A 27,837-nucleotide genomic window follows, 5' to 3' on the forward strand; every position below is an offset into this window, starting at 1 on the left:
TAACACCGTCACCACCCCTAACACCATCACCACCCCTAACACCATCACCACCCCTAACACCGTCACCACCCCTAACACCGTCACCACCCCTAACACCATCACCACCCCTAACACCATCACCACCCCTAACACCATCACCACCCCTAACACCGTCGCCACCCCTAACATCGTCGCCACCCCTAACACTGTCACCACCCCTAACACCATCACCACCCCTAACACCATCACCACCCCTAACACCGTCACTACCCCTAACACCATCACGACCCCTAACACCATCACCACCCCTAACACCATCACCACCCCTAACACCATCACCACCCCTAACACCGTCACCACCCCTAACACCGTCACCACCCCTAACACCGTCACCACCCCTAACACCGTCACTACCCCTAACACCATCACTACCCCTAACACCATCACCACCCCTAACACCATCACTACCCCTAACACCATCACCACCCCTAACACTGTCACCACCCCTAACACCGTCACCACCCCTAACACCATCACCACCCCTAACACCATCACCATCCCTAACACCATCACCACCCCTAACACCATCACCACCCCTAACACCATCACCACCCCTAACACCGTCACCACCCCTAACACCGTCGCCACCCCTAACACCGTCACTACCCCTAACACCGTCACCGCCCCTAACACCGTCACCACCCCTAACACCGTCACCACCCCTAACACCGTCACCACCCCTAACACTGTCACCACCCCTAACACCGTCACCACCCCTAACACCGTCACCACCCCTAACACCATCACCACCCCTAACACCGTCACCACCCCTAACACCGTCACCACCCCTAACACCGTCACCACCCCTAACACCATCACCACCCCTAACACTGTCACCACCCCTAACACCGTCACCACCCCTAACACCATCACCACCCCTAACACCATCACCATCCCTAACACCATCACCCCACCCCTAACACCATCACCACCCCTAACACCATCACCACCCCTAACACCGTCACCACCCCTAACACCGTCGCCACCCCTAACACCGTTACCACCCCTAACACCGTCACCGCCCCTAACACCGTCACCACCCCTAACACCATCGCCACCCCTAACACCGTCACCACCCCTAACACCGTCACCGCCCCTAACACCATCACCACCCCTAACACCGTCACCACCCCTAACACCATCACCACCCCTAACACCGTTACCACCCCTAACACCGTCACCACCCCTAACACCATCACCACCCCTAACACCGTCACCACCCCTAACACCATCACCACCCCTAACACCATCACCACCCCTAACACCGTCACCAGCCCTAACACCGTCACCACCCCTAACACCGTCACCACCCCTAACACCATCACCACCCCTAACACCATCACCACCCCTAACACCGTCGCCACCCCTAACATCGTCGCCACCCCTAACACCGTCACCACCCCTAACACCATCACCACCCCTAACACCATCACCACCCCTAACACCGTCACTACCCCTAACACCATCACGACCCCTAACACCATCACCACCCCTAACACCATCACCACCCCTAACACCATCACCACCCCTAACACCGTCACCACCCCTAACACCGTCACCACCCCTAACACCGTCACCACCCCTAACACCGTCACTACCCCTAACACCATCACTACCCCTAACACCATCACCACCCCTAACACCATCACTACCCCTAACACCATCACCACCCCTAACACTGTCACCACCCCTAACACCGTCACCACCCCTAACACCATCACCATCCCTAACACCATCACCACCCCTAACACCATCACCACCCCTAACACCATCACCACCCCTAACACCGTCACCACCCCTAACACCGTCGCCACCCCTAACACCGTCACCACCCCTAACACCGTCACCGCCCCTAACACCGTCACCACCCCTAACACCGTCACCACCCCTAACACCGTCACCACCCCTAACACTGTCACCACCCCTAACACCGTCACCACCCCTAACACCGTCACCACCCCTAACACCATCACCACCCCTAACACCGTCACCACCCCTAACACCGTCACCACCCCTAACACCGTCACCACCCCTAACACCATCACCACCCCTAACACTGTCACCACCCCTAACACCGTCACCACCCCTAACACCGTCACCACCCCTAACACTGTCACCACCCCTAACACCGTCACCACCCCTAACACCATCACCACCCCTAACACCATCACCACCCCTAACACCATCACCATCCCTAACACCATCACCACCCCTAACACCATCACCACCCCTAACACCATCACCACCCCTAACACCGTCACCACCCCTAACACCATCGCCACCCCTAACACCGTCACCACCCCTAACACCGTCACCACCCCTAACACCGTCACCGCCCCTAACACCGTCACCACCCCTAACACCGTCACCACCCCTAACACCGTCACCACCCCTAACACTGTCACCACCCCTAACACCGTCACCACCCCTAACACCATCACCACCCCTAACACCGTCACCACCCCTAACACCGTCACCATCCCTAACACCGTCACCATCCCTTACACCGTCACCACCCCTAACACCATCACTACCCCTAACACCGGCACCACCCCTAACACCGTCACCACCCCTAACACCGTCACCATCCCTAACACCATCACCACCCCTAACACCATCACCACCCCTAGCACCATCACCACCCCTAACACCGTCACCACCCCTAACACCGTCACCGCCCCTAACACCATCACCACCCCTAACACCGTCACCACCCCTAACACCGTCACCACCCCTAACACCGTTACCACCCCTAGCACCGTCACCACCCCTAACACCATCACCACCCCTAATACCGTCACCACCCCTAACACCGTCACCACCCCTAACACCATCACCACCCCTAACACCGTCACCACCCCTAACACCGTCACCACCCCTAACACCATCACCACCCCAAACACCATCACCACCCCTAACACCGTCACCACCCCTAACACCATCACTACCCCTAACACCATCACTACCCCTAACACCATCACCACCCCTAACACCGTCACCACCCCTAACACCGTCACCGCCCCTAACACCATCACCACCCCTAACACCGTCACCACCCCTAACACCGTCACCACCCCTAACACCGTTACCACCCCTAACACCGTCACCACCCCTAACACCATCACCACCCCTAATACCGTCACCACCCCTAACACCGTCACCACCCCTAACACCATCACCACCCCTAACACCGTCACCACCCCTAACACCATCACCACCCCAAACACCATCACCACCCCTAACACCATCACCACCCCTAACACCGTCGCCACCCCTAACATCGTCGCCACCCCTAACATCGTCGCCACCCCTAACACCATCACCACCCCTAACACCATCACCACCCCTAACACCGTCACTACCCCTAACACCATCACGACACCTAACACCATCACCACCCCTAACACCATCACCACCCCTAACACCATCACCACCCCTAACACCGTCACCACCCCTAACACCGTCACCACCCCTAACACCATCACTACCCCTAACACCATCACTAACACCATCACCACCCCTAATACTGTCACCACCCCTAACACCATCACCACCCCTAACACCATCACCACCCCTAACACCATCACCACCCCTAACACCGTCACTACCCCTAACACCGTCGCCACCCCTAACACCATCACCACCCCTAACACCGTCACCACCCCTAATACCGTCACCACCCCTAACACCATCACCACCCCTAACACCGTCACTACCCCTAACACCGTCACCACCCCTAACACCGTCACCACCCCTAACACCGTCACCACCCCTAACACCATCACCACCCCTAACACCATCACCACCCCTAACACCATCACCACCCCTAACACCATCACCACCCCTAACACCATCACCACCCCTAACACCATCACCACCCCTAACACCGTCACTACCCCTAACACCGTCACCACCCCTAACACCATCACTACCCCTAACACCGTCACCACCCCTAACACCATCACCACCCCTAACACCGTCAACACCCCTAACACAATCACTACCCCTAACACCGTCACCACCCCTAACACCATTACCACCCCTAACACCATCACCACCCCTAACACCATCACCACCCCTAACACCGTCGCCACCCCTAACACCATCACTACCCCTAACACCGTTACCACCCCTAATACCATCACCACCCCTAACACCATCACCACCCCTAACACCGTCACTACCCCTAACACCGTCACTACCCCTAACACCCTCACCACCCCTAACACCGTCGCCACCCCTAATACCGTCGCTACCGTAACACCACCGCTACCCATGTGTGTACGTGTGGGCGTGTGTGCGTTGGCTGGGTCACACATCCCGCGTGCCCATCCACCACATGCCCAGCCACCGCAGGCCCAAGCAGCCAAATTGGCGCGGCATGCGCCGGAGAAGAGATGGGCTGATGCGGTGCCTGAGGTTGTGGAGGGGTGTGGAAAAACATTTGTGCTGGGGAGACAAAGGCAGCAGGGTGTATTGTTTGTGCGTGTGTCTGTATTGGCATAGTGCTTGCCACCCACCCCATCGTGTGCCGTGCCGGTCTTCATAGGTCCTGCTCGCTAACAGCACTGGCATCAACAGTCTGTTTTGGCTATCCAGGGGATCTTTCTTTTGTTGATTGCGTGTGAATGTGTGTGTAAGTGTAGTGTCGTGGTTAGTGCGCTGCACTTCGAACCCTGCGACCGAGTTCGATTCTCGCTCATGGCTGACACCAGTGACGATCATCTGAACCATTCTGGGCCTCCCCAAGGGCTTCTGAGCCTCAAATGAGTACCTGATGCGGTGTATAAACATCGCCACTGGGGAGACGAAGGTGGTGAGGCGTAGTGCTGGAAAACCACCCCCTCGTGTGCTGTGCCGGCCTTCATCAGTACCGCTCGCTAACAGCACTTGCCCCGACGGTCTGTTCAGGCTATACGAGGGATCTTTGTCTTTGCATGCTGCTCACGATGGCTCCGTCTCGCGGGTATCGCAATCTGGCACGTGGCTGGCTGTGCGTGCGTGTGGGTGCCACGTGCGTGCCACGTGTGTGCCACGTGTGGTGGCGCTTGCCACGTGCAGATCCGCCAGTATCTGGTCTCCATGACGGCAAAGGACGTGTCGGTGATGATCGCGGTGGCGCCCAGCAGGCCGGCACACGGGCAAGTATGGGGGTGGGGGTGGTGTTGAATGGTGGTGATGATGGTGGTGGTGATAATGATGGCGATATTGGTGGTGGTGGTGGTGATGATGATGATGGTGATAATGGTGGTGGTGATAATCAATGGTGGAGCCAGGATTTTCAGGTAGGGGGGGCAACCCCTCCAGCAATGAAAAATGATAGAGGAGTTGTTATTAAGGAAGGACTTGTCCCTTGCTTTTTATTTGACGTGTGTGCGGTGATGGCGCAGCCATTGATCAAGGGTCGAATTCAATCCGTGTGTGATCGGCATCGCGCTCGCTGAAGGTGAATGCCTTCAGGGAAGTCGTGTACTGTATACGCAACTGCGCACAATTCTGTGAGTCACTTATAACTGCTTTGCCGTTACTTATTGCCAATTATGGACTCAGACTATTCATCTCATAGAGTCCCTGGCACGTAATAATATGCTACACAGTGGCAGTGGGAGTCGCAAAATGCCGATTTATTACTAATAAACCCCAATGATCCGATCGAAATTAGGAATTTCGATCGGATCATTTGGGGGGCACGTGCCACCCACCACCCCCCCCCCCCCACTGGCTCTGCCAGTGGTGATAATGATGGTGGTGATGGTGGTGGTGGTAATGGTGGTGGTGATGTGGTTGTGGTGAGCGGCAGTGTCGTAGTTAGTGCCCAGCTCTATGAAACCGGCGACCTGAGATCGATTCCCACTCACGACCAACACCAGTGACGATTATTTGAACCTATTCTGGGCCTCCCCTAGGTCGACTCGACCTCAAATTTTTACTTAGTGCGGCGTGTAAACATCGCCACGAGGGCGACAAAGGCGGCCGGGCGTGGTGCTGGCCACCCACCCCCTCGTGTGCCGTTCCTGCCTTCATAGGTGCTCGCTAACAGCACTTGCCCCAACAGTCTGTTAAGGCTACACGGGGGATCTTTGTCTTTGATGATACTGTTGGTGATGATGATACTGCTGGTGGTGGTGGGTTTTGGTGATGATCCTGTGATGCTGTGTGGTGGTGATGCTGCTGCTAGTGATGCTGTGTGGTGGTGGTGATGATACTGCTTGTGATGTTGTGTGGTGGTGATGCTGCTGCTGGTGGTGGTTCTTCTACGTTGATGCCACTGCTACCCGCACTAATGGTGGATGAGAGGTGTGGGTGGGTGCAGAAAAAGTGGCAAGTTGCTGTTGGTGATGAATTCTATAACAAACTGCTGATGATGATGAATTCATTCACAAAACTGCTGCTGATGATGAATTCTATAACAACGATAAATTAAATTCTATAACAACGATAAATTATATGACGACGCTGCTGATCATGAATTCTATGGTAAAGCTGCTGATGATGAATCGTATGGCAAAGCTGCTGATGATGATGAATTCTATAACAACGCTGCTGATGATGAATCATATGGCAAAGCTGCTGATGATGATGAATTCTATAACAACGCTGCTGATGATGAATTGTATAACAAGGCTGATGATGATGATGATGAATTATATAACAAAGCTGCTGCTGATGATGATTAATTCTATAACAATGCTGCTGATGATGATGATGAAATCTGTGACAGATGATGATGATGAATTCTATAACAAAGCTGCTGATGATGAATTCTATAAAAATGCTGCTAATGATGATGATGAATTCTATAACAACGCTGCTGATGATGATGAATTCTATAACAATGCTGCTGATGATGATTAATTATATGACAAAGCTTCTGCTGATGATAATGAATTCTATAACAACGCTGCCGCTGATGATGAATTCTATAACAACGCTGCTGCTGATGATGAATTCTATAACACTGCTGCTGATGATGAATTATATAACAACGCTGCTGCTGATGATGAATTATATAACAAAGCTGCTGCTGATGATGAATTTTATGACAACACTGCCGCTGATGCCACTAAGACCCCCTCCACTGCTCTGCCTCCGCACCCCCACCCCCAAATCGCAACAACTCAGCCCCCCGGCCGAAGCAGTGGATGAGCTCCCCCCCACATACGTAGGCGCCGGCGCGGGCGCCTTCCCCCTGCGCTTTTCCGTCTCCGTGCTCGACCTGGACCCCAAGCCCATGGACAAGATCCCACACCACCATCAGCAACACTGCCTCATCCTGCGCAGCTACCTGATGGCGCACATGGGGTTGGCACCGGTGGGAGGCATGGGCTCGTTGGCGCCGGTGACCACGCCACACATCGGCGTGGAGGAGGAGGATGAGGAGGAGGAAGAAGAAGAGGAGGAAGAAGAAGAGGAGGAGGAGGAAGAGGAGGAGGAAGAGCGGCGAACTCCGGATACCGAATCTGGCTCCCCGGCGTCGTGGTCGATGCCGGTGACGTCGCCGCAATCGCCGGCACCACTGGGCCGGCCGTCGCCGCTGGCGCTGTGCGCCACGCTGAGGTCGTAGGGGTAGGGGCGGCGTGGCGCTGAGCGTCCCGCCGGCCGCTCCGTACAGAGCCTACCGTGACCGTAGAGCTACCCCACGCCGCCTCCACACTTCACACGCACACACACGTACGCACACACACGGACACACACCGTGAAGTTGGTGGGGCAAACGAGGCAGTGGTGGGGGGGGGGGGGGTTTCACACCACACGCACACACGCTCCTGCACGCATGCACCCACACGCGCTTAAATGGTGGGTGACTGCCGTGCGTCGTAACAGTTGGAACAGGTCACGCTACAGACAGTACCCGTTATGGCAGAATCTGGGTGCGGTGCTTCTGTGCACTTGCGACCGCTCCCTGCCTTCACCGTCGCACCATCACCAAATTCAGCGCTGACCGGCGTGTCGACTTTCACCCCCAGACCTACGCGATCGCCCCACGCTCGTCTGCGGTACCAAACCCTCAGCGAAGGGGGTCCATTGCATTTCCTGGAGCGGATCGCCTGCTGAGCGTGCGCCCAGCCTGTCGGTCCTGCCGTGCCTACTTTTTCCACTGCCATGCCAGCGCAGCTCGCGAGGCGCCAGGTTCCCCCCCTCCCCCCTCTCTCCTGTGTATGGGCCAGAGGTCGTCGCTTGAAAAAGAAGTGATCTCAGAGGTAGCTCTGTGATATCCGCTTCAGCGTAGCCTGTTCTGAGTGGACCAGAGGTCTATTGAAGAAGGGATCTCAGAGGTAGCTCTGTGATATCCGCTTTCACGAGGCCGTTCTCAACGCTGATCATTCGACTCCTCTTGAAACTCAGCGCTGTGGGCATCTTCCCCCACGCTGGGAGTGGTATCCATATTTAAGTTGTTTCGTTGCTGTAATTAAGGACTGTATTTATTCACGTCGAGGGGCTAAGGAAAGAGTCCCGGATACTGGTCTACACAGTAGTCGTCACCACCTGCTGCGTTCAGAAGCATCAGCGCGAGCTGCTGTAGAAGCTGTAGCCAAAAGCAAGAAGAGCAGCAGTGGAAGAAGCAGCAATATGATGAGAATCGCTCTCATCCACTGCAGCAATACCATCAGCAGCAGTGTTCGTAGCAGCAGAAATCTCATCAGCAGCAGCAGCTGTTGCAGACCGCGCTCATTGTTACGCAACAGAGCAGCGGCGGGGGTGGGGGGTTACACAACGCGCCCGTGCGCAATAACAAACAAAACAACACGGGCACACACACACACATGTGCTGAGTTGGCATGAGCTCTTCCCGTGTTAGCCGCCACCGCCGCCGCCGTCGGTGGCATGAATGCAGCAGCTGTGAATGCCACAGCCAGTCGCTCGCCCCGCTGTTTGTTACAAGCGACTTCCATCAACACCACTACCACTACCACCTCTTACTTCACCATCACCTCCACCATCACCACTGCCATGACCACTACCTCTACCATCACTACCAACAGCAACCTTTTGCCACTAAGTGGTGGTGACGTCACCATGGCACTTGTGCCAGGCTAGGTGCCCTTTGATGCCACGTGAGGTGTCGAAGGCGCGCTGGCAGGAGGTCATGAGACAGACCCAGGTGCCATAGGTTGACTGAGAAAACTGGCTGATGCACCACCTGTGCTCCCTACTGTGCCAACTTGCTGCGTTTTAGCCGCCCGGCGCTCCACTCATTGTTGTGAGCGTCGCTCCTCCGCCCTCCTTTGTTGCTGGAGGGCGACTGCCTCCAACTGCCCAGTAGCAGCGTCCTTCACGAGCCTCCTCCACAGATGCCGATTTTTACACCGCCTGTACCGTTCATCGGCAAGTCCACTCAGCTCCACGTCCTCCTGTGCCGCATCAGCCCATCTCTTCTCCAGTCGGTGCCATTCCCGTTTTAAGCCCCCTCTATCCGGCCAAACAGAAGCCGCTTGTGCATGCGGTGGCTGGGCATGCGGGCTACATGGCCACGCCAACGCAGCCTTGCCTGCTGGACGAGCTCACTGATGGGAATGTGTCCACATCTTTCAAGGATTCGTGAGCTCCTCACACAATCCAGTCGGGTTAAACCCAGGGTGGATCTTAGGCAGGTCAGCCTGAAGGTTTTCAAACTTGCCCACATGTTCCATTAGAGGGGTCCACGTTTTGCAAGCATAGAGGGGGGGAGTATGACTGTTGCCGAGAAGACCCGAAGCTTCGTGTGGACCAACAGGCCAGGTAGCTCCACACAGCGTTCCGCTGTTTATGAAACGATAATGCTGCACGATTGATTAGGAGTGAGACCCCCACTGCCAAACCTTACCTGGTCATAAGCACACTGCCCAGGTACGGAAACGTCTCCAACTCCTGCAACCACCACCAACACGACAGCCATCACCAATTACACGTGCACTTCTGTTCGAGTTTTAAGTGCAGTGTCTGCGGTGATTAGAGGTGATGCCGATTGCAGTGGGAGTAGTTATAGCGGTGGCATTGCGAGTGGTTGGTAGTGGTGGTGGTGATGGAGTTACTACAACTGCCGTGTCGGCTCTTGTGCCCTGGACTCTCCAATTCGCCAAGACGCCGGAATCGTTTGGGGACGAGTGTCTCCGATATAAATCTCCGCCAGCCCTGCCCCCCAGGCTACACTTGGAGCTGCCCTGGGCCTGCGTTTAGGGCCAGGGGCCCCCCAACCGTGCCCCGGTTGACCACGTGCTAATTTGGGGTTGTTCATCAGGAACAATGTTAAATTATTTGTCCGGGAAAACCTTTGCCGAGTCTCTGGACTCGCCGTGTAGGGAAAGCTCCTTGCTCCGTTGAGATTTTTGCTTTCGTTAATCCTTTTTTTTCGTGAATTTACTCAACAGACCGAGAGCCACAGCCCTGATCTCCCCCACCACCAGACACCCCTAAGCCGGTTTAACCCGTTCACGGGCGGCCCTGACCCCCCCCTCCTCCCCCCACCTGGTTTAGCCTCCTGTGAGGAGGTGAGGGTTCGAGTCGCACGTTAGGGATGTGGCTCGGAGGGCCTCGCTGATCTGTGCATAAACCACGTTGCCTCCTCACTGAAGTATGCACACGTGCGTGCGTGTTTGCGTCTATGCGTGCGTGCATATGTGCGCGTGTATGCGTGCACGTGTGTGTGCGCATGTGTGTGTGTAAACTAACTTTAGCCATGACATTTGAGCTCTGTTAGGCTTAGGGTTAAGAGCTTTGCACACTCGAACAGGGGTGTGGACTCGCCAGTGTGTAAGCTCACCTCGCCGGTGAGCTTGTGTGCACGTGATCTCGTCTGTAGGCTCACGACTGTGTGTGCGCGCTAATGTGTACAACTGCTGGTGTGTGTGCGCGTGCCCTGGTGTGTGACCTCACTGATGTGCGCCACACTCTTGTGGAAGGTCAATAGCGTGCAAGCACACGAGTAATGAGTGCCGTGAGTGTGCGGTGAGTGTGCGGGTTGACGCGTCTCCGTAGCAGTGTTACTCAGCCGCCCCTTCCTTCCCCACGTGCGGATTCATCTTGGCCCACCGCATGCTGGCTACGTGCGATTCAGATCTCCACGTGGACACCACGACGTCACGCGTTGCGATGTGCTCACACGATGTACACGTCACGTGCGCCAAGAGCTGCGTGCATTGCACGTGACGAACGCGATTGCAGGTGGACCTGGATCGACCGATGTCACGTCAGCGTGATGTACGTGGCCCGCACACGTGATGCGTACTCTGCTGATGTGTCTACAGAGGGGGGGGTGCCCCCTCCCCAATGCCTTCAAACTAAACCGGAAGTATTAAGTCCGACACTGACGTCCATGCGCGGACCCCCTCGCCCCCCCGCCCCCCAACCGCGGGGCCCGGGGCTGTCGCTCCAATTCGCCGTACCCCTCGGGGCGGCTTTGGCACGCGGGTGGCTGTGGTGCTGCACAGGTTGTGAGCACTGCGTGCGGGGGGCGGCCTGGCCCGTTGTGTGTGCGCGTGGCTGGGCAGGGCCACTGACATTGATCCCCTGACACGGGCGCCACGAGATTCTTTCCAAATTTAACAGCTGCACGTTTGAACGTCGAGCGGGTCCGTGTTTGTGCGTGTTTGTCTCTGTGTGTGTTACGTGCGGGTGGCGGTGGCGCAGTGGTTAGCGCGCTGCGCTCCGAAACCCGCCAGAGACCCTTGTTGGATTCCCGCTCACGGCCAACTGCGGCGATGATGATCTTCAACCGGTCCTGGGCCCTCCCCTAGGTCGACTCGGCCTTAACAATGTGTTATCTGTTGCGGTGTTGAAAAGCATCAGCAATGGGGAGACAAAGGCGGCCGGGCGTGGTTCTGGCCACCCACCCCCTCGTGTGTCGTGCCGGCTTTCATAGGAGCTGCTCGCTAACAGCACTTGCCCCGACAGTCTGTTAAGGCTACACAGGGGTGCGAGGGGGGAGACTTTGTCTTGTCTGTATGCTGGTGTGAGTGGGGTGTACACGTGTGTGAGTGTGAGTGGGGTGTACACGTGTGTACGAGTGTTTTTGTACGCGGAGGCGACAGTCTCCATGAGGCTCGGTGATGGGGATGACGGGGGATCAAGTGCTGGAAGACGGAAGGACGGATCGAGCGGGGGGGGGATGGGTGGGGGTGAGAGGGTGAGGATAGAGTGGGGGTGGTGTGAGTGGGGAGAGGGTTAGGATAGAGTGGTGGGGTGGTGTGAGTGGGGAGAGGGTTAGGATAGAGTGGGAGTGGTGTGAGTGGGGAGAGGGTTAGGATAGAGTGGGGGGGGGGGTGGTGTGAGAGGGTTAGGGCTGAGGATGTAGGAATTGGAGCAGCGATAGGATGTGATGGGTTGAATAGAGGGCTTTGGGGGTTGAAGGGAGCGAGGCAGGGAGGAGGATGGAATAGATGTGTCGCGATAGAAGATGGAGGCATGGAGGAGAATAAGGGACGCAGAATGGGGGGGGGGGGGGTGGATTGAGCGATTTAATGGATGGGGGGGGGGGGATTGTAAGCGGTTAGCTATTTGAGTGGGGAGTGGATTGTGAGTGAGTGAGTGGTGCGAGGGGCTGGCTGTGAGCAGCTGCTGTGCTGCACGCTGCCGCCGCCGCCGCCACTACCGCGTGGTTTTTCAATGAGATTTGTACTCCGCGGAGCTCAATAAAAAACTGAACTCGATGAGTTGGCTCCGCGCACGCGCTCCTTCGCTGGGTGGTGAGGAGCCTGGTGGTGGGGTGTGAGCGGGCTGCATGTGATCGCGGTTGTGTGTGCTGGGCAGGTGGAGGCAGTCGCCCTCCCGCAATAAACGCAGGGCAGAGGAGCGACGCTCACAACAATGAACGGAGCGCCGGGCGCATAAAATAGAGCAAGTTGGCAACAATAGGGGATGCAGCTGGTGTGCATCTACCGGTCATCTCAGTCAGCCAACCCATGGCACCTGAGTTTGTCCCGAGACCTGTCAGCGAGCCGTCGACACTTAACGTGGCCTCAAAGTGCACCTGGCCTGGCACAGGCGCCGTGGTGACATCACCCTCACTTGGTGGTGAATGGCGGGGTGTTTGTGTGTGTAACTCACTTCGTGGTGAATGGCGGGGTGTTTGTGTGTGTGTGTAACTCACTTGGCGGTGAATGGCGGAGTGTTTGTGTGTGTAACTCACTTGGTGGTGAATGGCTGGGTGTTTGTGTTGTGTAACTCACTTGGTGGTGAATGGCGGGGTGTTTGTGTATGTAACTCACTTGGTGGTGAATGGCGGGGTGTTTGTGTGTGTAACTCACTTCGTGGTGAATGGCGGGGTGTTTGTGTGTGTAACTAACTTGGTGGGGAATGGCGGGGTGTTTGTGTTGTGTAACTCACTTGGTGGTGAATAGCGGGGTATTTGTGAGTGTAACTCGGTGGTGAATGGCGGGGTGTTTGTGTGTGTAACTCACTTGGTGGTGAATGGCGGGGTGTTTGTGTGTGTTACTCACTTGGTGGTGAATGGCGGGGTGTTTGTGTGTGTAACTCACTTGGTGGTGAATGGCGGGGTGTTTGTGTGTAACTCACTTGGTGGTGAATGGCGGGGTGTTTGTGTGTGTAACTCACTTGGTGGTGAATGGCGGGGTGTTTGTGTGTGTAACTCACTTGGTGGTGAATTGCGGGGTGTTTGTGTGTGTAACTCACTTGGTGGTGAATGGCGGGGTGTTTGTGTGTGTAACTCACTTCGTGGTGAATGGCGGGGTGTTTGAGTGTGTAACTCACTTGGTGGTGAATGGCGGAGTGTTTGTGTTGTGTAACTCACTTGGTGGTGAATAGCGGGGTATTTGTGAGTGTAACTCTGGTGAATGGCGGGGTGTTTGTGTGTGTAACTCACTTGGTGGTGAATGGCGGGGTGTTTGTGTGTGTAACTGGCTGGTGAATGGCGGGGTGTTTGTGTTGTGTAACTCACTTCGTGGTGAATGGCGGGGTGTTTGTGTGTAACTCACTTGGTGGTGAATGGCGGGGTGTTTGTGTGTGTAACTCACTTGGTGGTGAATTGCGGGGTGTTTGTGTGTGTAACTCACTTGGTGGTGAATTGCGGGGTGTTTGTGTGTGTAACTCACTTGGTGGTGAATGGCGGGGTGTTTGTGTGTGTAACTCACTTGGTGGTGAATTGCGGGGTGTTTGTTTGTGTAACTCACTTGGTGGTAAATGGCGGGGTGTTTGTGTGTGTAACTCACTTGGTGGTGAATTGCGGGGTGTTTGTGTGTGTAACTCACTTGGTGGTGAATGGCGGGGTGTTTGTGTGTGTAACTCACTTCGTGGTGAATGGCGGGGTGTTTGAGTGTGTAACTCACTTGGTGGTGAATGGCGGAGTGTTTGTGTGTGTAACTCACTTGGTGGTGAATGGCGGGGTGTTTGTGTGTGTAACTCACTTGGTGGTGAATGGCGGGGTGTTTGTGTGTGTAACTCACCTGGTGGTGAATGGCGGGGTGTTTGTGTGTGTAACTCACTTTGTGGTGAATGGCGGGGTGTTTGTGTGTGTAACTCACTTCGTGGTGAATGGCGGGGTGTTTGTGTGTGTAACTCACTTGGTGGTGAATGGCGGGGTGTTTGTGTGTGTAACTCACTTGGTGGTGAATGGCGGGGTGTTTGTGTGTGTAACTCACTTGGTGGTGAATGGCGGAGTGTTTGTGTTGTGTAACTCACTTGGTGGTGAATGGCGGGGTGTTTGTGTATGTAACTCACTTGGTGGTGAATGGCGGGGTGTTTGTGTGTGTAACTCACTTCGTGGTGAATGGCGGGGTGTTTGTGTGTGTAACTCACTTGGTGGTGAATGGCTGGGTGTTTGTGTTGTGTAACTCACTTGGTGGTGAATGGCGGGGTGTTTGTGTATGTAACTCACTTGGTGGTGAATGGCGGGGTGTTTGTGTGTGTAACTCACTTCGTGGTGAATGGCGGGGTGTTTGTGTGTGTAACTAACTTGGTGGGGAATGGCGGGGTGTTTGTGTTGTGTAACTCACTTGGTGGTGAATAGCGGGGTATTTGTGAGTGTAACTCGGTGGTGAATGGCGGGGTGTTTGTGTGTGTAACTCACTTGGTGGTGAATGGCGGGGTGTTTGTGTGTGTTACTCACTTGGTGGTGAATGGCGGGGTGTTTGTGTGTGTAACTCACTTGGTGGTGAATGGCGGGGTGTTTGTGTGTAACTCACTTGGTGGTGAATGGCGGGGTGTTTGTGTGTGTAACTCACTTGGTGGTGAATGGCGGGGTGTTTGTGTGTGTAACTCACTTGGTGGTGAATGGCGGGGTGTTTGTGTGTGTAACTCACTTGGTGGTGAATGGCGGGGTGTTTGTGTGTGTAACTCACTTCGTGGTGAATGGCGGGGTGTTTGAGTGTGTAACTCACTTGGTGGTGAATGGCGGAGTGTTTGTGTGTGTAACTCACTTGGTGGTGAATGGCGGGGTGTTTGTGTGTGTAACTCACTTGGTGGTGAATGGCGGGGTGTTTGTGTGTGTAACTCACCTGGTGGTGAATGGCGGGGTGTTTGTGTGTGTAACTCACTTCGTGGTGAATGGCGGGGTGTTTGTGTGTGTAACTCACTTGGTGGTGAATGGCGGGGTGTTTGTTTGTGTTACTCACTTGGTGGTGAATGGCGGGGTGTTTGAGTGTGTAACTCACTTGGTGGTGAATGGCGGAGTGTTTGTGTTGTGTAACTCACTTGGTGGTGAATGGCGGGGTGTTTGTGTATGTAACTCACTTGGCGGTGAATGGCGGAGTGTTTGTGTGTGTAACTCACTTGGTGGTGAATGGCGGGGTGTTTGTGTGTGTAACTCACTTGGTGGTGAATGGCGGGGTGTTTGTGTGTGTAACTCACTTTGTGGTGAATGGCGGGGTGTTTGTGTTGTGTAACTCACTTGGTGGTGAATGGTGGGGTGTTTGTGTGTGTAACTCACTTGGTGGTGAATGGCGGGGTGTTTGTGTGTGTAACTCACTTGGTGGGGAATGGCGGGGTGTTTGTGTTGTGTAACTCACTTGGTGGTGAATAGCGGGGTATTTGTGAGTGTAACTCACTTGGTGGTGAATGGCGGGGTATTTGTGAGTGTAACTCTGTGGTGAATGGCGGGGTGTTTGTGTGTGTAACTCACTTGGTGGTGAATGGCGGGGTGTTTGTGTGTGTAACTGGCTGGTGAATGGCGGGGTGTTTGTGTTGTGTAACTCACTTGGTGGTGAATGGCGGGGTGTTTGTGTGTGTAACTGGCTGGTGAATGGCGGGGTGTTTGTGTGTGTAACTCACTTCGTGGTGAATGGCGGGGTGTTTGTTTGTGTTACTCACTTGGTGGTGAATGGCGGGGTGTTTGTGTTGTGTAACTCACTTGGTGGTAAATGGCGGGGTGTTTGTGTGTGTAACTCACTTGGTGGGGAATGGCGGGGTGTTTGTGTTGTGTAACTCACTTGGTGGTGAATAGCGGGGTATTTGCGAGTGTAACTCTGGTAAATGGCGGGGTGTTTGTGTGTGTAACTCACTTGGTGGTGAATGGCGGGGTGTTTGTGTGTGTAACTGGCTGGTGAATGGCGGGGTGTTTGTGTTGTGTAACTCACTTCGTGGTGAATGGCGGGGTGTTTGTGTGTAACTCACTTGGTGGTGAATGGCGGGGTGTTTGTGTGTGTAACTCACTTGGTGGTGAATTGCGGGGTGTTTGTGTGTGTAACTCACTTGGTGGTGAATTGCGGGGTGTTTGTGTGTGTAACTCACTTGGTGGTGAATGGCGGGGTGTTTGTGTGTGTAACTCACTTGGTGGTGAATTGCGGGGTGTTTGTTTGTGTAACTCACTTGGTGGTAAATGGCGGGGTGTTTGTGTGTGTAACTCACTTGGTGGTGAATTGCGGGGTGTTTGTGTGTGTAACTCACTTGGTGGTGAATGGCGGGGTGTTTGTGTGTGTAACTCACTTCGTGGTGAATGGCGGGGTGTTTGAGTGTGTAACTCACTTGGTGGTGAATGGCGGAGTGTTTGTGTGTGTAACTCACTTGGTGGTGAATGGCGGGGTGTTTGTGTGTGTAACTCACTTGGTGGAGAATGGCGGGGTGTTTGTGTGTGTAACTCACCTGGTGGTGAATGGCGGGGTGTTTGTGTGTGTAACTCACTTTGTGGTGAATGGCGGGGTGTTTGTGTGTGTAACTCACTTCGTGGTGAACGGCGGGGTGTTTGTGTGTGTAACTCACTTGGTGGTGAATGGCGGAGTGTTTGTGTTGTGTAACTCACTTGGTGGTGAATGGCGGGGTGTTTGTGTATGTAACTCACTTGGCGGTGAATGGTGGAGTGTTTGTGTGTGTAACTCACTTGGTGGTGAATGGCGGGGTGTTTGTGTGTGTAACTCACTTGGTGGTGAATGGCGGGGTGTTTGTGTGTGTAACTCACTTTGTGGTGAATGGCGGGGTGTTTGTGTTGTGTAACTCATTTGGTGGTGAATGGTGGGGTGTTTGTGTGTGTAACTCACTTGGTGGTGAATGGCGGGGTGTTTGTGTGTGTAACTCACTTGGTGGGGAATGGCGGGGTGTTTGTGTTGTGTAACTCACTTGGTGGTGAATAGCGGGGTATTTGTGAGTGTAACTCACTTGGTGGTGAATGGCGGGGTATTTGTGAGTGTAACTCTGTGGTGAATGGCGGGGTGTTTGTGTGTGTAACTCACTTGGTGGTGAATGGCGGGGTGTTTGTGTGTGTAACTGGCTGGTGAATGGCGGGGTGTTTGTGTGTGTAACTCACTTCGTGGTGAATGGCGGGGTGTTTGTTTGTGTTACTCACTTGGTGGTGAATGGCGGGGTGTTTGTGTTGTGTAACTCACTTGGTGGTAAATGGCGGGGTGTTTGTGTGTGTAACTCACTTGGTGGGGAATGGCGGGGTGTTTGTGTTGTGTAACTCACTTGGTGGTGAATAGCGGGGTATTTGTGAGTGTAACTCTGGTGAATGGCGGGGTGTTTGTGTGTGTAACTCACTTGGTGGTGAATGGCGGGGTGTTTGTGTGTGTAACTGGCTGGTGAATGGCGGGGTGTTTGTGTTGTGTAACTCACTTCGTGGTGAATGGCGGGGTGTTTGTGTGTAACTCACTTGGTGGTGAATGGCGGGGTGTTTGTGTGTGTAACTCACTTGGTGGTGAATTGCGGGGTGTTTGTGTGTGTAACTCACTTGGTGGTGAATTGCGGGGTGTTTGTGTGTGTAACTCACTTGGTGGTGAATGGCGGGGTGTTTGTGTGTGTAACTCACTTGGTGGTGAATTGCGGGGTGTTTGTTTGTGTAACTCACTTGGTGGTAAATGGCGGGGTGTTTGTGTGTGTAACTCACTTGGTGGTGAATTGCGGGGTGTTTGTGTGTGTAACTCACTTGGTGGTGAATGGCGGGGTGTTTGTGTGTGTAACTCACTTCGTGGTGAATGGCGGGGTGTTTGAGTGTGTAACTCACTTGGTGGTGAATGGCGGAGTGTTTGTGTGTGTAACTCACTTGGTGGTGAATGGCGGGGTGTTTGTGTGTGTAACTCACTTGGTGGTGAATGGCGGGGTGTTTGTGTGTGTAACTCACCTGGTGGTGAATGGCGGGGTGTTTGTGTGTGTAACTCACTTTGTGGTGAATGGCGGGGTGTTTGTGTGTGTAACTCACTTCGTGGTGAATGGCGGGGTGTTTGTGTGTGTAACTCACTTGGTGGTGAATGGCGGGGTGTTTGTGTGTGTAACTCACTTGGTGGTGAATGGCGGGGTGTTTGTGTGTGTAACTCACTTGGTGGTGAATGGCGGAGTGTTTGTGTTGTGTAACTCACTTGGTGGTGAATGGCGGGGTGTTTGTGTATGTAACTCACTTGGTGGTGAATGGCGGGGTGTTTGTGTGTGTAACTCACTTCGTGGTGAATGGCGGGGTGTTTGTGTGTGTAACTCACTTGGTGGTGAATGGCTGGGTGTTTGTGTTGTGTAACTCACTTGGTGGTGAATGGCGGGGTGTTTGTGTATGTAACTCACTTGGTGGTGAATGGCGGGGTGTTTGTGTGTGTAACTCACTTCGTAGTGAATGGCGGGGTGTTTGTGTGTGTAACTAACTTGGTGGGGAATGGCGGGGTGTTTGTGTTGTGTAACTCACTTGGTGGTGAATAGCGGGGTATTTGTGAGTGTAACTCGGTGGTGAATGGCGGGGTGTTTGTGTTTGTGTAACTCACTTGGTGGTGAATGGCGGTGTGTTTGTGTGTGTTACTCACTTGGTGGTGAATGGCGGGGTGTTTGTGTGTGTAACTCACTTCGTGGTGAATGGCGGGGTGTTTGTTTGTGTAACTCCCTTGGTGGTGAATGGCGGGGTGTTTGTTTGTGTTACTCACTTGTTGGTGAATGGCGGGGTGTTTGTGTGTGTAACTCACTTCGTGGTGAATGGCGGGGTGTTTGAGTGTGTAACTCACTTGGTGGTGAATGGCGGAGTGTTTGTGTTGTGTAACTCACTTGGTGGTGAATGGCGGGGTGTTTGTGTATGTAACTCACTTGGTGGTGAATGGCGGGGTGTTTGTGTTGTGTTACTCACTTGGTGGTGAATGGTGGGGTGTTTGTGTGTGTAACTCACTTGGTGGTGAATGGCGGGGTGTTTGTGTGTGTAACACACTTGGTGGTGAATGGCGGGGTGTTTGTGTGTGTAACTCACCTGGTGGTGAATGGCGGGGTGTTTGTGTGTGTAACTCACTTCCATTTGAATGGCGGGGTGTTTGTGTGTGTAACTCACTTGGTGGTGAATGGCGGGGTGTTTGTTTGTGTTACTCACTTGGTGGTGAATGGCGGGGTGTTTGTGTGTGTACCTCACTTCGTGGTGAATGGCGGAATGTTTGTGTTGTGTAACTCACTTGGTGGTGAATGGCGGAGTGTTTGTGTGTGTAACTCACTTGGTGGTGAATGGCGGGGTGTTTGTGTGTGTAACTCACTTGGTGGTGAATGGCGGGGTGTTTGTGTGTGTAACTCACCTGGTGGTGAATGGCGGGGTGTTTGTGTGTGTAACTCACTTCCATTTGAATGGCGGGGTGTTTGAGTGTGTAACTCACTTGGTGGTGAATGGCGGAATGTTTGTGTTGTGTAACTCACTTGGTGGCGAATGGCGGGGTGTTTGTGTATGTAAATCACTTGGTGGTGAATGGCGGGGTGTTTGTGTTGTGTAACTCACTTGGTGGTGAATGGTGGGGTGTTTGTGTGTGTAACTCACTTGGTGGTGAATGGCGGGGTGTTTGTGTGTGTAACTAACTTGGTGGAGAATGGCGGGGTGTTTGTGTTGTGTAACTCACTTGGTGGTGAATAGCGGGGTATTTGTGAGTGTAACTCGGTGGTGAATGGCGGGGTGTTTGTGTGTGTAACTCACTTGGTGGTGAATGGCGGGGTGTTTGTGTGTGTAACTGGCTGGTGAATGGCGGGGTGTTTGTGTGTGTTACTCACTTGGTGGTGAATGGCAGAGTGTTTGTGTGTGTAACTCACTTCGTGGTGAATGGCGGGGTGTTTGTTTGTGTAACTCCCTTGGTGGTGAATGGCGGGGTGTTTGTTTGTGTTACTCACTTGTTGGTGAATGGCGGGGTGTTTGTGTGTGTAACTCACTTCGTGGTGAATGGCGGGGTGTTTGAGTGTGTAACTCACTTGGTGGTGAATGGCGGAGTGTTTGTGTTGTGTAACTCACTTGGTGGTGAATGGCGGGGTGTTTGTGTATGTAACTCACTTGGTGGTGAATGGCGGGGTGTTTGTGTGTGTAACTCACTTCGTGGTGAATGGCGGGGTGTTTGTGTGTGTAACTCACTTGGTGGTGAATGGCGGGGTGTTTGTTTGTGTTACTCACTTGGTGGTGAATGGCGGGGTGTTTGTGTTGTGTAACTCACTTGGTGGTGAATGGCGGGGTGTTTGTGTGTGTAACTCACTTGGTGGTGAATGGCTGGGTGTTTGTGTGTGTAACTCACTTGGTGGTGAATTGCGGGGTGTTTGTGTGTGTAACTCACTTGGTGGTGAATGGCGGGGTGTTTGTGTGTGTAACTCACTTCGTGGTGAATGGCGGGGTGTTTGAGTGTGTAACTCACTTGGTGGTGAATGGCGGGGTGTTTGTGTGTGTAACTCACTTGGTGGTGAATGGCAGGGTGTTTGTGTGTGTAACTCACCTGGTGGTGAATGGCGGGGTGTTTGTGTGTGTAACTCACTTCGTGGTGAATCGCGGGGTGTTTGTGTGTGTAACTCACTTCGTGGTGAATGGCGGGGTGTTTGTGTGTGTATCTCACTTGGTGGTGAATGGCGGGGTGTTTGTGTGTGTACCTCACTTCGTGGTGAATGGCGGGGTGTTTGAGTTTGTAACTCACTTGGTGGTGAATGGCGGAGTGTTTGTGTTGTGTAACTCACTTGGTGGTGAATGGCGGGGTGTTTGTGTATGTAAATCACTTGGTGGTGAATGGCGGGGTGTTTGTGTTGTGTAACTCACTTGGTGGTGAATGGTGGGGTGTTTGTGTGTGTAACTCACTTGGTGGTGAATGGCGGGGTGTTTGTGTGTGTAACTCACTTGGTGGGGAATGGCGGGGTGTTTGTGTTGTGTAACTCAATTGGTGGTGAATAGCGGGGTATTTGTGAGTGTAACTCGGTGGTGAATGGCAGGGTGTTTGTGTGTGTAACTCACTTCGTGGTGAATGGCGGGGTGTTTGTGTGTGTAACTCACTTGGTGGAGAATGGCGGGGTGTTTGTGTGTGTAACTCACCTGGTGGTGAATGGCGGGGTGTTTGTGTGTGTAACTCACTTTGTGGTGAATGGCGGGGTGTTTGTGTGTGTAACTCACTTCGTGGTGAACGGCGGGGTGTTTGTGTGTGTAACTCACTTGGTGGTGAATGGCGGAGTGTTTGTGTTGTGTAACTCACTTGGTGGTGAATGGCGGGGTGTTTGTGTATGTAACTCACTTGGCGGTGAATGGTGGAGTGTTTGTGTGTGTAACTCACTTGGTGGTGAATGGCGGGGTGTTTGTGTGTGTAACTCACTTGGTGGTGAATGGCGGGGTGTTTGTGTGTGTAACTCACTTTGTGGTGAATGGCGGGGTGTTTGTGTTGTGTAACTCACTTGGTGGTGAATGATGGGGTGTTTGTGTGTGTAACTCACTTGGTGGTGAATGGCGGGGTGTTTGTGTGTGTAACTCACTTGGTGGGGAATGGCGGGGTGTTTGTGTTGTGTAACTCACTTGGTGGTGAATAGCGGGGTATTTGTGAGTGTAACTCACTTGGTGGTGAATGGCGGGGTATTTGTGAGTGTAACTCTGTGGTGAATGGCGGGGTGTTTGTGTGTGTAACTCACTTGGTGGTGAATGGCGGGGTGTTTGTGTGTGTAACTGGCTGGTGAATGGCGGGGTGTTTGTGTGTGTAACTCACTTCGTGGTGAATGGCGGGGTGTTTGTTTGTGTTACTCACTTGGTGGTGAATGGCGGGGTGTTTGTGTTGTGTAACTCACTTGGTGGTAAATGGCGGGGTGTTTGTGTGTGTAACTCACTTGGTGGGGAATGGCGGGGTGTTTGTGTTGTGTAACTCACTTGGTGGTGAATAGCGGGGTATTTGTGAGTGTAACTCTGGTGAATGGCGGGGTGTTTGTGTGTGTAACTCACTTGGTGGTGAATGGCGGGGTGTTTGTGTGTGTAACTGGCTGGTGAATGGCGGGGTGTTTGTGTTGTGTAACTCACTTCGTGGTGAATGGCGGGGTGTTTGTGTGTAACTCACTTGGTGGTGAATGGCGGGGTGTTTGTGTGTGTAACTCACTTGGTGGTGAATTGCGGGGTGTTTGTGTGTGTAACTCACTTGGTGGTGAATTGCGGGGTGTTTGTGTGTGTAACTCACTTGGTGGTGAATGGCGGGGTGTTTGTGTGTGTAACTCACTTGGTGGTGAATTGCGGGGTGTTTGTTTGTGTAACTCACTTGGTGGTAAATGGCGGGGTGTTTGTGTGTGTAACTCACTTGGTGGTGAATTGCGGGGTGTTTGTGTGTGTAACTCACTTGGTGGTGAATGGCGGGGTGTTTGTGTGTGTAACTCACTTCGTGGTGAATGGCGGGGTGTTTGAGTGTGTAACTCACTTGGTGGTGAATGGCGGAGTGTTTGTGTGTGTAACTCACTTGGTGGTGAATGGCGGGGTGTTTGTGTGTGTAACTCACTTGGTGGTGAATGGCGGGGTGTTTGTGTGTGTAACTCACCTGGTGGTGAATGGCGGGGTGTTTGTGTGTGTAACTCACTTTGTGGTGAATGGCGGGGTGTTTGTGTGTGTAACTCACTTCGTGGTGAATGGCGGGGTGTTTGTGTGTGTAACTCACTTGGTGGTGAATGGCGGGGTGTTTGTGTGTGTAACTCACTTGGTGGTGAATGGCGGGGTGTTTGTGTGTGTAACTCACTTGGTGGTGAATGGCGGAGTGTTTGTGTTGTGTAACTCACTTGGTGGTGAATGGCGGGGTGTTTGTGTATGTAACTCACTTGGTGGTGAATGGCGGGGTGTTTGTGTGTGTAACTCACTTCGTGGTGAATGGCGGGGTGTTTGTGTGTGTAACTCACTTGGTGGTGAATGGCTGGGTGTTTGTGTTGTGTAACTCACTTGGTGGTGAATGGCGGGGTGTTTGTGTATGTAACTCACTTGGTGGTGAATGGCGGGGTGTTTGTGTGTGTAACTCACTTCGTGGTGAATGGCGGGGTGTTTGTGTGTGTAACTAACTTGGTGGGGAATGGCGGGGTGTTTGTGTTGTGTAACTCACTTGGTGGTGAATAGCGGGGTATTTGTGAGTGTAACTCGTTGGTGAATGGCGGGGTGTTTGTGTTTGTGTAACTCACTTGGTGGTGAATGGCGGTGTGTTTGTGTGTGTTACTCACTTGGTGGTGAATGGCGGGGTGTTTGTGTGTGTAACTCACTTCGTGGTGAATGGCGGGGTGTTTGTTTGTGTAACTCCCTTGGTGGTGAATGGCGGGGTGTTTGTTTGTGTTACTCACTTGTTGGTGAATGGCGGGGTGTTTGTGTGTGTAACTCACTTCGTGGTGAATGGCGGGGTGTTTGAGTGTGTAACTCACTTGGTGGTGAATGGCGGAGTGTTTGTGTTGTGTAACTCACTTGGTGGTGAATGGCGGGGTGTTTGTGTATGTAACTCACTTGGTGGTGAATGGCGGGGTGTTTGTGTTGTGTTACTCACTTGGTGGTGAATGGTGGGGTGTTTGTGTGTGTAACTCACTTGGTGGTGAATGGCGGGGTGTTTGTGTGTGTAACACACTTGGTGGTGAATGGCGGGGTGTTTGTGTGTGTAACTCACCTGGTGGTGAATGGCGGGGTGTTTGTGTGTGTAACTCACTTCCATTTGAATGGCGGGGTGTTTGTGTGTGTAACTCACTTGGTGGTGAATGGCGGGGTGTTTGTTTGTGTTACTCACTTGGTGGTGAATGGCGGGGTGTTTGTGTGTGTACCTCACTTCGTGGTGAATGGCGGAATGTTTGTGTTGTGTAACTCACTTGGTGGTGAATGGCGGGGTGTTTGTGTGTGTAACTCACCTGGTGGTGAATGGCGGGGTGTTTGTGTGTGTAACTCACTTCCATTTGAATGGCGGGGTGTTTGAGTGTGTAACTCACTTGGTGGTGAATGGCGGAATGTTTGTGTTGTGTAACTCACTTGGTGGCGAATGGCGGGGTGTTTGTGTATGTAAATCACTTGGTGGTGAATGGCGGGGTGTTTGTGTTGTGTAACTCACTTGGTGGTGAATGGTGGGGTGTTTGTGTGTGTAACTCACTTGGTGGTGAATGGCGGGGTGTTTGTGTGTGTAACTAACTTGGTGGAGAATGGCGGGGTGTTTGTGTTGTGTAACTCCCTTGGTGGTGAATAGCGGGGTATTTGTGAGTGTAACTCGGTGGTGAATGGCGGGGTGTTTGTGTGTGTAACTCACTTGGTGGTGAATGGCGGGGTGTTTGTGTGTGTAACTGGCTGGTGAATGGCGGGGTGTTTGTGTGTGTTACTCACTTGGTGGTGAATGGCAGAGTGTTTGTGTGTGTAACTCACTTCGTGGTGAATGGCGGGGTGTTTGTTTGTGTAACTCCCTTGGTGGTGAATGGCGGGGTGTTTGTTTGTGTTACTCACTTGTTGGTGAATGGCGGGGTGTTTGTGTGTGTAACTCACTTCGTGGTGAATGGCGGGGTGTTTGAGTGTGTAACTCACTTGGTGGTGAATGGCGGAGTGTTTGTGTTGTGTAACTCACTTGGTGGTGAATGGCGGGGTGTTTGTGTATGTAACTCACTTGGTGGTGAATGGCGGGGTGTTTGTGTGTGTAACTCACTTCGTGGTGAATGGCGGGGTGTTTGTGTGTGTAACTCACTTGGTGGTGAATGGCGGGGTGTTTGTTTGTGTTACTCACTTGGTGGTGAATGGCGGGGTGTTTGTGTTGTGTAACTCACTTGGTGGTGAATGGCGGGGTGTTTGTGTGTGTAACTCACTTGGTGGTGAATGGCTGGGTGTTTGTGTGTGTAACTCACTTGGTGGTGAATTGCGGGGTGTTTGTGTGTGTAACTCACTTGGTGGTGAATGGCGGGGTGTTTGTGTGTGTAACTCACTTCGTGGTGAATGGCGGGGTGTTTGAGTGTGTAACTCACTTGGTGGTGAATGGCGGGGTGTTTGTGTGTGTAACTCACTTGGTGGTGAATGGCAGGGTGTTTGTGTGTGTAACTCACCTGGTGGTGAATGGCGGGGTGTTTGTGTGTGTAACTCACTTCGTGGTGAATCGCGGGGTGTTTGTGTGTGTAACTCACTTCGTGGTGAATGGCGGGGTGTTTGTGTGTGTATCTCACTTGGTGGTGAATGGCGGGGTGTTTGTGTGTGTACCTCACTTCGTGGTGAATGGCGGGGTGTTTGAGTTTGTAACTCACTTGGTGGTGAATGGCGGAGTGTTTGTGTTGTGTAACTCACTTGGTGGTGAATGGCGGGGTGTTTGTGTATGTAAATCACTTGGTGGTGAATGGCGGGGTGTTTGTGTTGTGTAACTCACTTGGTGGTGAATGGTGGGGTGTTTGTGTGTGTAACTCACTTGGTGGTGAATGGCGGGGTGTTTGTGTGTGTAACTCACTTGGTGGGGAATGGCGGGGTGTTTGTGTTGTGTAACTCAATTGGTGGTGAATAGCGGGGTATTTGTGAGTGTAACTCGGTGGTGAATGGCAGGGTGTTTGTGTGTGTAACTCACTTCGTGGTGAATGGCGGGGTGTTTGTGTGTGTAACTCACTTCTTGGTGAATGGCGGGGTGTTTGTGTTGTGTTACTCACTTGGTGGTGAATGGCGGGGTGTTTGTTTGTGTTACTCACTTGGTGGTGAATGGCGGGGTGTTTGTGTTGTGTAACTCACTTGGTGGTGAATGGCGGGGTGTTTGTGTGTGTAACTCACTTGGTGGTGAATTGCGGGGTGTTTGTGTGTGTAACTCACTTGGTGGTGAATGGCGGGGTGTTTGTGTGTGTAACTCACTTGGTGGTGAATTGCGGGGTGTTTGTTTGTGTAACTCACTTGGTGGTAAATGGCGGGGTGTTTGTGTGTGTAACTCACTTGGTGGTGAATTGCGGGGTGTTTGTGTGTGTAACTCACTTGGTGGTGAATGGCGGGGTGTTTGTGTGTGTAACTCACTTCGTGGTGAATGGCGGGGTGTTTGAGTGTGTAACTCACTTGGTGGTGAATGGCGGAGTGTTTGTGTGTGTAACTCACTTGGTGGTGAATGGCGGGGTGTTTGTGTGTGTAACTCACTTGGTGGTGAATGGCGGGGTGTTTGTGTGTGTAACTCACCTGGTGGTGAATGGCGGGGTGTTTGTGTGTGTAACTCACTTTGTGGTGAATGGCGGGGTGTTTGTGTGTGTAACTCACTTCGTGGTGAATGGCGGGGTGTTTGTGTGTGTAACTCACTTGGTGGTGAATGGCGGGGTGTTTGTGTGTGTAACTCACTTGGTGGTGAATGGCGGGGTGTTTGTGTGTGTAACTCACTTGGTGGTGAATGGCGGAGTGTTTGTGTTGTGTAACTCACTTGGTGGTGAATGGCGGGGTGTTTGTGTATGTAACTCACTTGGTGGTGAATGGCGGGGTGTTTGTGTGTGTAACTCACTTCGTGGTGAATGGCGGGGTGTTTGTGTGTGTAACTCACTTGGTGGTGAATGGCTGGGTGTTTGTGTTGTGTAACTCACTTGGTGGTGAATGGCGGGGTGTTTGTGTATGTAACTCACTTGGTGGTGAATGGCGGGGTGTTTGTGTGTGTAACTCACTTCGTGGTGAATGGCGGGGTGTTTGTGTGTGTAACTAACTTGGTGGGGAATGGCGGGGTGTTTGTGTTGTGTAACTCACTTGGTGGTGAATAGCGGGGTATTTGTGAGTGTAACTCGGTGGTGAATGGCGGGGTGTTTGTGTTTGTGTAACTCACTTGGTGGTGAATGGCGGTGTGTTTGTGTGTGTTACTCACTTGGTGGTGAATGGCGGGGTGTTTGTGTGTGTAACTCACTTCGTGGTGAATGGCGGGGTGTTTGTTTGTGTAACTCCCTTGGTGGTGAATGGCGGGGTGTTTGTTTGTGTTACTCACTTGTTGGTGAATGGCGGGGTGTTTGTGTGTGTAACTCACTTCGTGGTGAATGGCGGGGTGTTTGAGTGTGTAACTCACTTGGTGGTGAATGGCGGAGTGTTTGTGTTGTGTAACTCACTTGGTGGTGAATGGCGGGGTGTTTGTGTATGTAACTCACTTGGTGGTGAATGGCGGGGTGTTTGTGTTGTGTTACTCACTTGGTGGTGAATGGTGGGGTGTTTGTGTGTGTAACTCACTTGGTGGTGAATGGCGGGGTGTTTGTGTGTGTAACACACTTGGTGGTGAATGGCGGGGTGTTTGTGTGTGTAACTCACCTGGTGGT

General features: G+C 53.0%; 1 protein-coding gene across 1 annotated transcript in view; it reads left to right on the plus strand.

The window, feature by feature from the left end:
* The window catches only part of IPPK (inositol-pentakisphosphate 2-kinase), a 73,899-nt gene extending 61,786 nt beyond the window's left edge, over positions 1-12,113 (plus strand). The window contains exons 12-13 of the mRNA XM_078874003.1: positions 5,101-5,180; positions 7,162-12,113. Coding sequence (XP_078730129.1) covers positions 5,101-5,180; positions 7,162-7,603 — 522 coding nt within the window. The 3' untranslated portion in view covers positions 7,604-12,113. The remainder of the gene's footprint in view (positions 1-5,100; positions 5,181-7,161) is intronic.
* Positions 12,114-27,837: the final 15,724 nt, after the last annotated feature.

This window comes from Lampetra fluviatilis, chromosome 38 (assembly GCF_964198595.1).
Source record: "Lampetra fluviatilis chromosome 38, kcLamFluv1.1, whole genome shotgun sequence".
NCBI classification, from domain to species: domain Eukaryota; kingdom Metazoa; phylum Chordata; class Hyperoartia; order Petromyzontiformes; family Petromyzontidae; genus Lampetra; species Lampetra fluviatilis.